Source organism: Galeopterus variegatus, unplaced genomic scaffold (assembly GCF_000696425.1).
Source record: "Galeopterus variegatus unplaced genomic scaffold, G_variegatus-3.0.2 Scaffold2727, whole genome shotgun sequence".
Classification (NCBI taxonomy): domain Eukaryota; kingdom Metazoa; phylum Chordata; class Mammalia; order Dermoptera; family Cynocephalidae; genus Galeopterus; species Galeopterus variegatus.
Genome location: NW_007728838.1, coordinates 286,751 through 299,265, shown reverse-complemented (window position 1 = coordinate 299,265; position 12,515 = coordinate 286,751). Strand labels below are relative to the sequence as shown.

General features: G+C 51.7%; 1 protein-coding gene across 1 annotated transcript in view; it reads left to right on the top strand.

Moving 5' to 3' along the window:
* LOC103598757 (chromosome unknown open reading frame, human C8orf86) overlaps positions 1-2,893 on the top strand; it is a 16,175-nt gene extending 13,282 nt beyond the window's left edge. The window contains 2 exon segments of the mRNA XM_008582818.1: positions 1,071-1,136; positions 2,619-2,893. Of these exon segments, the coding sequence (XP_008581040.1) occupies positions 1,071-1,136; positions 2,619-2,893 (341 nt within the window).
* Positions 2,894-12,515: the final 9,622 nt, after the last annotated feature.

Sequence of the window (12,515 nt, the reverse complement as noted above, 5' to 3'; positions counted from 1 at the left end):
CTCCAATGTGGCAGTGCTGGAAACTGATTGAGTCATGCGGGCGGATGCCTCATGAATGGATGAATGCTCTCCCTGGAGGTGGGGGGTAATGAGTGAGTTCTTGCAGATTAGTTCCCGCGAGACCTGATTGTGTTTAAAGGACCCTGGCACCTCCTCTCTCTCTCTTGCTTCCTCTCTCGCCATGTGATCTGCTTATACCCGCTGCTGCCACTTTCTACCATGAGTAGAAGCAGCCTGAGGCCTTCGCCAGATGTAGCTGTCCCAGAATAGTGAACCAAATAGGCCTCTGTTCTTTATAAATTACCCAGTCTCGGGTATTTCTGTTATAGCAACACTAATGCACTTACTTTCCTCATCTTTTAAATGACGATGATAGTCTTATCTGACCCCACTGCCTCTCAAGGCTGTTCACTTGTGCATAAGGGGGGCAGAAGGGAGTAGACGATGCAGCACAGGGAGAGGCTAAGGGCCAGCTCCTGCATTACCAGGAACCAGCCTGTTGTTTCCTAGTTATGTGTGCCTCAGTGTTCTTTGTCTGTAAAACGGGATTATAACAGTTCCCACTTCACAGGGTCATTAAGAGGATTAAGTGATATCGCGCTTATAAATGAGCTTAGTACAGGATGTCTGGCACATAATAACGTTTACCCAGCATGTCCTCTGGGGAAGGTGATGGGGCGATAGAGACCAAAGACAGAACCAGCAGTGTAGTAACTGTGAGGAGAATCAAATGAAATAACCATTGCAAAAGCAGATCGTTAACCACCCCCTCTCCCCACTTCAAACTGTGTGTGCACACACATGTGCATGCTTGTGTGTGTGTGTCCCCACTGTATGGTGCGGTCCCTGCTACCTCTCTAGTCTTGTTCACTGCCTGCTAGCCACACTCGACTCCTTTCTTGTCCTTGACCCAGCAAGCTCTTTCCTGCCTCAAGCCTCATGGTGCGGTCCCTGCTACCTCTCTAGTCTCTTGTTCACTGCCCGCTAGCCACACTCGACTCCTTTCTTGTCCTTGACCCAGCAAGCTCTTTCCTGCCTCAAGCCTTTGCTGTCCTTTCTGCCTTGAACAGTGTGGCTCCTGCAGCCCAGGAGGCATCAGCATCTCCTGGGAACTCATTGGAAATGCAAATTGTCCAGTCCCACCCAGACGTCTTGAATCAGAAGCTGAGGGCAGCAGGGCAATCCGTGCCTTCTGACGCACGCTCAAGTTCAAGGCCTGGCCTAGACCGCTCCTCTCTGTTCTCCCTTTGGCTGGCCCCTCCCTCAGGGAGGAATTTTTCCTTATTCCTCTCAGAAAAGCGCCTGCTGCCAAAAGAGGTTTGTGAGATGGCCATGTTTTCTTTGTCGGTTCACCCTTTACTTTAGAAGAAATTAGAAGTCTCTGTAAGAAGCCAGTTTGGAACATCCACCCCTTGGAAACGGTTTTGGATGAATGAAGTCAGAAGATCTGGGACGGGTTCGGTGACACGTAGATTTCCTGGCCGTACAGCATTTCAGAAAGAGAAAACAGAAAGTGAAGAGGCCTGGAGCCCGTGAACTGGCTTAAGTGGAGAGAAACTAGGTCACTTGGGGATATTTAGCACCTACTGTAAAAGCAGAAATTTGAACAGTATAATTAGCACCTATATTCTAATCTCTATAGTAGCTAAGTACCGACTTAAACACAAGCCTGAATGTAATGAAATAGCCCCAGGAGGACAAAAAAATCTAGAAAGATGTTGCTAAAAACAGTTGTGTTAGTGATATCTAGGATTTTTTTTTCCCCTTTCATCATTATTTCATTGTGGTTTATGAAAAAAACTCAAAGCTCACCAATTTATGGCTAAATAATTTGTAAACTCATGGATGGTTGCAAGTACCTTGCTGATATGTCACAGGTCTGCACTGACAGAGGCCATCGCTCTCACCTGACAGATAGCAGCTTCCTCCCCCAAGAAGCAGAGAACCCCTAAGGAACGCAAGTGGCTCCACAAGGTGACCTCTGTTCATGGGGTGCGACATGGTCGGAACCAGGACAGCAGCATGGGACGCGGCTTTGTACTAACAGACATCCTCGCCAGGTGCACTTCTTAAGAAATAATGCAATTATGAGGGGCTGGGGAGCCACAAATAGAACAAAGGAAGGAAAGGAAAAATCAATACGCAGCAAAGAGGAGGAAGGGAGCCCGTTGCGATGTCTCGATCTTGCTGGCAAGGAAGGGAAACGGGTGGTGTCATGGGGCCTGGGCATGGACAGTGCTCCAGGGCACTGCCGAGCAGTCCCCACAAGGCACTCTGAGGCGGACACTGTATCCGTCTTCCACACATGGGGGACTGAGTCAGGAAGATGACTTAACTTGCTCAATTTATAAAGAAAAGCATGGACATTGGATCCCAAGGTCCCCACCCCTTGTCCCAAACTCTTTCTAAGCCACCACAGCTGTCTTGTTGATGACGACAATCCCCAAATATGAGCTAAAGCAAGTTTGGGGCAGAGAGGGCCACTTTAGCTGTGCTTATGGAGTTGGCCTGGAGCTGGCTTCCCGAGGACAGGCCTATTCCCCCGGGAACCAGCCTCTGGGGAACCTGACTCCCGCCCTCTCCCTGCCCTGCGCAAACTGATGTGTATCTCTCTGCAGGCAGCCAGTGGGACACCAGCAAGTGGCCTTCACCAGGGCCTCCGGAAAGGCACACCTTGCTCCATACGCCCCCTCCTCCTGGAGGGGGTGCAGTAGAGAGACGGGCACCTGGAGAAGCAGGAAATGACAACACCGGGGCTCCCAGCATCAAAATCGACTTTCCTTCCTGGTTGGGCTCTCCACAGGGGGAAGCAGGGATTCGCACCCTGAGCCCCTGGGACCCGGTATCGCCCCCTTCCTCCCTCCGATTCTGGAGCATTTCCATTGGAGAGTAAACCAGAACTCGATCAATCAAAGTGGTCTCCCCAGCAACGGTGGAAGAAGCAGGTTTACTTACGCCAGGTAAATAATGCATGAGCTTGGGCCGAGAAACAGGCAACCAAGTTCAGGTTACTAACGGCTTCACTGAACCTGGCGCGGCGTCTGAGCTGGTCCCCGGGGACAAGGCTGCCTTTCCCCCCAGCCCCCCTCTCCCAAGGAATCCTCTCTGTATTCAGGTTGTTTGTCTGGGGGTGATTTTTTTTTTTCTTTTCCTTTTCCCCCTGGCCTCACTGTGCTATTTCCTACTCTGTAAATCAAATTGTCTCTGCCTTGAGAGCTAAGGAACCAGCCACCCACTCTCCTGTGGCTTCTCCCATCTTTAAAGACGAGGTGTAGGGATAGGCTTTATCTTGCAAAGCAGGCAACGCGACAGATACCCAGCACTGGCACAGGGCTGCCTCCCTAGGCTTCTCCATCTGCCAGAAGATGGTTCCTTTCCAAATCCATTAGGGATACCTGACAAGTCGGCCAGGCCCCCATGCTCCCTGGCACAGGTGGACTCTGCCAAGAAGAAATGTAAACTGAACCAAATAGTGAAAGAACAACTTGTGATAAAGACCATGTGCCCCTCCTTCCTGCAAGAATAACTGATACTGAATCTACATCTCTCCACCCTCCTGGAAGGCGGTTTACTTCCTCTGAGTGGTGCTCTGAAAGTAGTACGCTCTTTTCTTTAATTTTGTAAATACTAAATCGTGGCATAATATAGCAATACCTTTTTCAAACTGCACAGCACCCTCCCAATTTGACATGCCCTCTATGCCCCCACCTCAGACAGAAATCACTCATTCAGATGATTGAAAATTTGGTACAAGGAGAAACTTTAAACCACCAGTGATAATAAACTGGAAGGTTTTATTGGGGAAAAAGGTGGAGATTTAGTCCCTGCCCAAAGGGACGTGCAGCCTTTGGGGTTCTCCTACGAGGGGGTAGCTGGGCCTCCACAACAGTCAGATGAAGCACCCAGACATGTGCGCAGGTGATCTGCGGCCTTGTCCATCTGTCCCAGCAGATGTGTAGCCAGTTGCTGGGCCTCTGTTTACCTTACATGCCCAACATCAGCACACTTCTGTGCACACAGTAGACACCATCTAGATGACTAAGACAGTAGAGAAGAGCTGATGAAAACGTCTAGTCCAACACTGGCAATGAGACTTAGTCCATTTGTTGAGACCACCATTTGTTGTGTCTGTCCTAACATGTTCCCGGTTATAAAATGGTCTGACAGCAGACGTTGTATAGACTATCAAAGTGTTAATGAGTAACTCTCTGTGCAAATGCTCCTATCGAAAGCCTCCCTGTTTCTCAGGTGGAAAGGAAGTAATTCACGCTGACAGCGGATACCGCTCCACGACTGCAAAACGAGGCGAGTCTTGAGTGAGTATCGTAGCAACCTGGCTGGTCTGTGAAAATTATAGCAGGTTTGCATTAAACCTGAAAACTGAACAGCCAAATCTGTTAGAAAAACTTTGAAGAAAACAAAAAGTAACGAATGTAAACAAGACACCCGGAAAAGCTTCAGCAAGTACTGCAGCAGCTTAGGTAAAATCGCACGGATGAAGCAACGTCTGGCTTGTGACTGAAATAAAGTGAGACGTGTGGTCAGGATTGAATGTTTGTTTAGTTGATCCAGGATCATGCATTCACCACTAAACTTTATGACGGGCACCTAAGAAATGAAAACTAATAACCAACCAACAAAACGATTGAAGGCGTAATTGGGAGGCGTGCCACCCTGTCTGCGGTGGATCTTGAAAACAGGTATATGGTGATTACGCAGCAGTAGCCAGCCCTCAAATGTGAGCTGACAAATGGATTCGTGCAATACGATCGCACAAACCGAAGCATGCTTTGTAAAATAACCACCACACAATGTGCTGGATTGAGCTGTAACAGCAGATTGACAAATCCTGTCCAACTGAGCAAACAGTCTGTCTGTTGGAGAATATGGATAATTACTGTGGAGGTTATTGACAGAAGCACAAAAGTCTTGGTAGGAACATTACAAAACCTATTTAAAAAAATAAAACAATGCATGTTCCTGGCAGAACAGCTCTAGGGTAACTATGGAACCTGAGAAACTCTTGTAGTAAAAGCTGCTATCCCTCTGGAAACTGGAGAGGTTTCCAGACACTCACTGCCCATCTTTTAGGTATCAGGACCTAGCACACTCTGGCATCAACTCACATAGGCAGTACATCTAGACAAGTGCCATATCGTATGACATTCCTGTCCCAGCAATAGATTATTTCCACATTGTCGGCTGATGCAGCAGGGACTGTTACGATAAGTTATACAAACACGATAACATTATGCCTTCAAGTTTCACGGTATATACAGCTCGCTCAAAGCTCCATTGTGCCTTTCCTTAACCTTATCCTTTTGTTTCTATTGTCTCCTTTTACTACCCCAAGAAAATTGTGGGACTCCTTGAAGCAGCATTTTACAAGAGAGAAAACTAAAGCGCAGCTGGACCTTCCAGAGCCTTAAATCACTCAGTGATCTCAGTCTGTCTTTGTGGACTGGTCATCACTGGAGATACACTGGGACATTCATCCCCCCACGGACATATCCCTACAGGTCAGGGTGTATTATCCAAATGATACCTTCCAACGCTTTACATGCTTTCCCCTGTGATACCCCAATAATTGGTAGGAAAAACTGCAACGTGTTTGGGGCCCTACATTGTTAGACAATCACAAAATCTCTGCTTCAGTGAGCACCACGTAAACTGAGCAGTCCATACAGATCAAGAGCTGCTGGACGAGGCGTTCCCTTCCACCCCACTCCCTGTCCTGCCACATCAGCAGTGGCATGCACATACCAGCAGGACGACTCTGCCCTGGGCCTGATGCACTGACCACAGCCCTGTGCCCCTCTGTGAACTACAGGGAGAAACTTGGGAGCTTGGGTATAGAGAGTGCCAGTCGACCTGGCCCCTGGGAGGGAAGGCCCCACAGAACTGCTGAGGCCTGTTGGGGACCTGGGGCGGGGCAATGGGAGGCTGCAGAGCCCCAGAGGAAAGGCCAGCGGCCAGCAGGGCCGAGGGCCAAACAGGGACCGGGTGGAGCCCACGGAGGGGCTCTGTTCTGAGGCACAGATACCCCTGTCTCCACAAACACATCCCCTCCCAATTAAGAACCAGGCGGAGACCTCTTTGGAGGGCAATTGGTGTGGCCTGTGGCCTGAGCCTCTGAAGCACTGTTAGGGGTCTGGCTGGGGGTAGCCTCAGTCCCCAGTCTCTGGCAGAGGGCATTACCACTCTGCTGTGGAGCCACGAGTTCAGCCCGTCCTCTGCAGGGCTCTCGTTGACCAAATTCCACTCCACCCAGCCCCAGCCTGGTCCTCTCCCAGTTTTTCAGAATTCTTTTCTGCACTTCAAATACCAAGGGCTCCAGTCGAGCCATACTGACCCCTGCTCAGGGTCCTTCTCTCCCAGACTTGCTCTGCCCTGAAAGGAAACCCAAAGTACACTCTCAGTTGAAACCCCCACCTCTCAAACCTTCACTGCCGTGCACTTAACCTGCCCGCCAGCCTTCAGAGGAAGCCGAAGCCTAGGCAAAGGAGGGGGAGTCAGAAGTCAGAATCCAGGGCTGCAGGACCAGGAACGAGATTCAGTCTCCCCCTTCCCTTACCCACCCTAGCATACAGTCTCAGGTCCAATCCCACCTCCCCCACCCCCATCTCAGGGGACTGGGGAGTGCCCTTCCCACTACTGCAGCACTGTAAAGTCTCAAGTTCACTTTCCCATATGCACAGAGCTCTGCAGGGCAGGGAACAGTGTCTCTTTCACAGAGAAGGACACTGAGGCTCAGAGAGGTTGAGTGCATGGGATAGAAAGGTGGTTGGTGCAGCAGGTGGCAGAGCCAGAATGGCCCAATCCACGGGCCCCCAGTTCAGCACTCTCTGCAACACTATGGGACCTCTCACTGCCCAAGAGCACCCGCTCCTTACCCGGAGGGGCCCTTCCCCTCTTCAGGAACCGTTTGCAACTTTGGAAACTGAGGCACACATTATTTGCCTCCCTATGCTTGACCTACAGCAGGGCAGTGAATACTAATTACAGCTGCCCCAAGAATTCAGGGCTCTCCTTTGATCTTGCTTGAAGAGCACATGGAGGTGGAGGCAGAGAAATGACAGGAGCGGCCCAGTCAAGCCAGGAGCTCCTGAGACAGCACCAAGGGACAGTGCATGGGAGAACACAGCCCCACCCCGACGTCAGTCCTATCGTGGGGGATGCTGCACCCCTGGTGGGGTCCGGCTCCACTGCACAGGCACCTCCCTGCTCTGGGTTCCTTCTGAAGGAAGGCCTGAGCTGCCTTGCTGAGCCTCTGAGACTTCAACTGCCTAATGGGATGCAAATTGGAACTTGCTCCCATAAAGATGTATTATGCATGGACTTTCTATTAGATTTCACATGGAAACTCAACATCCATCACCCTGGCAGGGCCTGCAAAGCCTTGGGCCTGCGTCAGCAGTTTCTTGTCATTTGGCATCTGATGCCAAATTCATCTCCCATGCTGTGGGGTCTAGGGGACTACAGAGGCTTGGAACGTGGCCTGGGTGGAGCCGGAAACCACTTTCCAGCATCCTGTGAGGTTGTCTTGCCCTTGCTAGAGGAGAGCAGGGCTGAGATGGGAAGGAAGGAACTGCCCGCACAGCAGGGACTGTCTCCAGTGGGAGCTGGAGCAACTTGGCCTCTTGTAAAGAACAGAGGCTTGGAACGTGGCCTGGGTGGAGCCAGAAACCACTTTCCAGCATCCTGTGAGGTTGTCTTGCCCTTGCTAGAGGAGAGCAGGGCTGAGATGGGAAGGAAGGGACTGCCCGCACAGCAGGGACTGTCTCCAGTGGGAGCTGGAGCAACTTGGCCTCTTGTAAAGACGCCCTGGAGCATGGAGAATGCCCAGTGGTGGGAGGGAGCAGGGGGTTGCACTCGGAGGCTGGGAGTGGAAGCCTCTTCACAGCCTCAGACTTCAGCGAGGGAGGGACTGGCCAGTACAGGGGTCCGAACCCTTGACCTTGGTGTTACAAGGCTGCACTCTAACCAACTGAGGTAACCGGCCAGCCCTGAGTCTTCAAACAGGATCAGACTGGAGCACTTTTCCTCCTTTCGACACATGTGCCCACAGACGCATACACATTCACAGGTCCCACACAAGTGCACGTACAGCTCATCCTTGCCCCCCACTCACACACACAGACAACATACATCCCAGACTCACACCCTCTCTCACATACATACAATGCACACACGCCCTCATGCACAGCACAGCATTCTCATACATGTACATGCTCACACACACCCATACACTCCCACGTCCTCACACACGGCCAAGCACATGCAACACTGCAGCACACATGCCCACGCACGGCACACGGAGGTTTATAGACATATACACATACATACTCACAGTCACACCCACAATCACATACACACACACACAGCCCCATATCACACACACTCACATGCCAGTATTATCTCAGAGGCCACAGAAGTGAGCTTGTCTTCAGTCATGAAAGCTGGGGATGCAACTTTCCAGAGTCGCTAGGATACAGACTCTGTGGGTGTTTTCGGAGCAACAATAGATGAGTTTCCAAGCACCCTGGGTGCAGTGATTGGGGAAGTGGGAGTCATGCTCCCTTCCACAGTATCTTCCCACCAATGGAAAGGTGGTTGGGTAACAGGGACAAGAAACACAACAGGAAGGGCCGGCCCGGTGGTGCACTGCTACAGTGCGCCGCTTGGGAGCGCGGCGGCGCTCCCGCCGAGGGTTCAGATCCCACGTACAGACCAGCCACTCACTGGCTGAGCAAGGTGCGGGCGCAACACCAAGGGTTGCGATCCCGTTGCCAGTCCCGGTCCGGTACGGGCGCGACATTGAGGGTTGCGATCCACTGCCGGTCACGAAAAAAGACAAAAAGGAAAAAAAAAAAAAGAAACACAACAGGAAGACTCAGTTAGGCACTGCAGACGTGACAAGCTGCCAGGTGTATCGTCAAAGAGAGGTTTCAGGCCTTGAAGGCTGTGGAACCACTAACCTCATCAGCCACTGTTAACTGAACGGCCGCTGTGTGCCAGGGCTGACCCGGGGGTCCAACGAGACCCAGAGTCTGCTCGCCAGGAAGAGGCACCAGGCCGATAACGCACAGTGCAGGGCAGCGTATGACCTGCCGCAGGAGGGCTCGCAAACCACAGTGCGGGTCTGGGCAGTCCGGGAAGGGCCAAGTCGCTGTGGGCTGGAGTGGCCAGGGAGGAAGAAAAGAGCATCCGCGGGGCAGACACTGGTGTGAGCAAGACTTCAAGGCAGGATTACGGAAGGAACAGGATGAAGAGCCAGCCTTGAAGAACTGGGCATTCCGGGCGCCACCCCTGGGGTGCACTGAGGTTAGTAGCCTCGCCTCATCTGAGGCCCCCCTTCAGCCATGCTTCCAGGCTCACCTCCTCCAGGAAGCCACCCGAGGTCTCCCCTCCTCAGAGCTCAGCACATTCGCTGCCAGGAAGACTTTCATACCTTGTCTCAGATTTAGCACAAGTCAGCACACAGTGAGTTTTCATGATAATTCCCCATCATAAACAGCAGATCCCCTGTCTGCGGGGCCAGTCATATCAACCAAGAGCTCCACTAGCAGCCTTAGCGAGGCAAACGCCAGCTCTTCACCTGGAGTAGTATTCAGATGAGGAAGAGAAAACATCCAGACAGGATGACGAGAAAAGGCTTTGTAAAGGACGTGGTCTTCAAGATGCGCTTGAAAAGACAGGCGGAACGTGTTCTTCCCCTGCTCTCCCACGCTACGTTTTTTTGTTTTGGCTTACACCTCCTCGTCCTCTAGAGTGCCTGGCACAGAGCTGGGCATCAGCCGGTTCTCAGCGAGCTCATCATCCTGCCCACCCGTGCTCACTGGTGCAGCTCCAGAAGCCCTCCTCACCCTCAGACGAGAGGGAGCCCACACCGGCCCGCTCCCAGCTCGGTGAGTCCGGCACCTTAATTGAGGTCGCGATGCCACCCTGCGAAGCCTTGAGGCTGCCGCCTGAATCGGCAGGGCACAGTGTAGTAATGAAGCGCAGTTCAGAATCGCAGGACTGGGACCTCGGGGATGTTGTTCTATGTCTTCCTTGTACAGCCAGGGGCTAGAGATGTTGCGTGGCCGTGCAAAGTCCCAGAGGTGACTTGATGAGACGAAAGCAAATCATCCATTAAAAACTGTGTTTTGAAGTAACTTTACAGAGGAGAATCCCAACAAACATGACATCTTGGCCAGGTGATCAAGGTCAACGTCAACAGTGACAAGTTATATTTTTGACATGATCTACCGAAAATGGCCCTTCGCTTCTGTGGTCTTCGTCCCCAAATCCATAATTCCAGGCTAATCATGCAAAAAACATCAGAGATTCTCGACCGATCCTCCTCAAAACTGTCAAGGTCATCAAAAACAAGGAAAGCTGGAGAAACTGTGACTGTCAAGAGGAGCCTGAGGAGACGTGACAACTAAATGTAATGTGGCTCCTAGAGCAGAAGAAAGAACGTTAAATAAGAAATAAGGAAATCTGAATGAAGCGTGGGCTGCAGTCAGTAATAACGCACCAACATTGGTTAAGCAATTGCAGCAGATGTTCCGTGTTAACGTAAGATGTTCACGATGGGGGCCTGGGTACGGGTACACGGGAACTCTCTGTACTACTTTTGTAACTTTTCTGAAATCTAAAATGGCTCTGTATTAGCCCATTTTCTGTTGCTTATGACAGAACACCTAAAACTGAGTAATGCAGAAAGAAAAGACAGTTATTTCTTACAGTTTATTTGGAGGCTGGGAAGTCCACGGTCCAGGAGGGCACGTCTGGTGAGGGCCTTCTTATGGGTGGGAGCTCTCTATAGCGTCCCATGGTGACACAGGGTACCACCTCGTGAGAGAATGTGCTCTTTACGAAGCCACCAGTCCACACCCTAATAACTCACACATGACAACCGTGGTAACTCACTACTCCATGAACGGGTTAATCCACGCACGAGGGCACAGTCCTCATGAGCCCATCACCTCTCAAAGGCCCCACCTCTCAAACATCACAATCAGATTTCCCACCCTCCTAACACTGTTAAAGTGGGGATCGAGTTTCCAACACATGAAACTTTGGGGCACATTGACCCATAGCAGGTTCTAAAAAATTTTTTATTTAAAAAACTGTGCTTTGAAACAGTGAAGGCACTCCGCCAGTGTCGTTTATCACTAGTGCTAATAACAGAGTTCCCATCCAACGTGCATCCTGTCCCATCCCACCGCTGCTGGACGTGCCACATGTCTCCTGAGGCTCCTCTTGGCTGTGACAGTTTCTCTGGCTTCCCTTGCTCTTGACGACCTTCACAGCTCTGAGGAGCACCAGTCACTTATTTTGTAGAATGTCCCTCAACTGGGATATATATGATGCTTTTCTCAACTTGATTTCAAGTCACTGAGAACCACAGTAGGGCGCAGAGGGCTGAGACAACTTCTCTCCCCTGGGCAGGTAAGAGGGAGGCGCCTCCCTTCCCTGCATTAGGAAGATTCTGTGAGGAGCCAGGCAGGTGGGCAAATCTGTGCTGCATCCCAGCTCCACTGGTACCGGGCCTGGTGACTCTCCAGACTCTCTGAAGACTCTGTGAGGAGCCAGGCAGGTGGGCAAATCTGTGCTGCATCCCAGCTCCACCGGTACCGGGCCTGGTGACTCTCTCAGCTTTGACTCTTGTAGAAGTTTCAGCCTCCAGCAAGGAAGGGTCCGAGAGGGACAGAGCCTAGGCTTGGGACTGGGTGACCCAGAGGCCTCGTCTCTGCTCGCATCTTGCCAGAGCCGGTCCGAGGGACAGCTTCGTTCTCCACAGCCTGCTTCGGTGGGTCCATGGGGACTGATGGGACTGTGGATGCTGGGCCTTTGAGAAGTCGCCTTGACAACCCATCCTTCCAGGTGTGGGGGAGAAAGGGACGGTGACTGCAGCAGTTCCGAAAAGGGCAGGATTCGAGGATGCTGAGCTGCCTGTAACAGCGTTGTCACCTCTGTCCTTCCCTGGGTCCCTCATTATCCAGTTGCCTAGCTTCGATCTCTCTTTGGTTGCCAGATCCTCCTCCTAGGACTCAGCCCTGGTGAGGGGGAGGTAGCCACTGGGCACTGAACTGTGTGGGTTTGACAGAGCTGGAGGCAGACTCAGCATGCTAAATCCAGTGGACCATTTGAGATGTCTAGACAGGAAGCCAGATGAGAGAAAAGCAAGGACACTCCTCACACTGGAGCCCAGGCAGGAGGTGCCACTACTTTGGGGTCTGAGTGCCAGCTCATGGCACATCTTTTTGGGAGCAGAGGATGTGCCTTGACCCAGCCTGAGTGCAGCAGGGCGTGCCAGGTGGGGCAGAAGCACTGGCAGCAGGTGGCACTCTGGTGAAAGGGGCCCAGCATGACCTTGAAGATCAGGCTAGGTGACTAGATCTGGCATCAGGGCCAGTGTTGGGCACACTCAGAATGTCGCTTAACATCAAGTGGGAGCAAGAAGGGACAGCAGAGCCTTGGGGGCCTAGGTCTTGGTCCGCTATCAGGCTAGGTGACTAGATCTG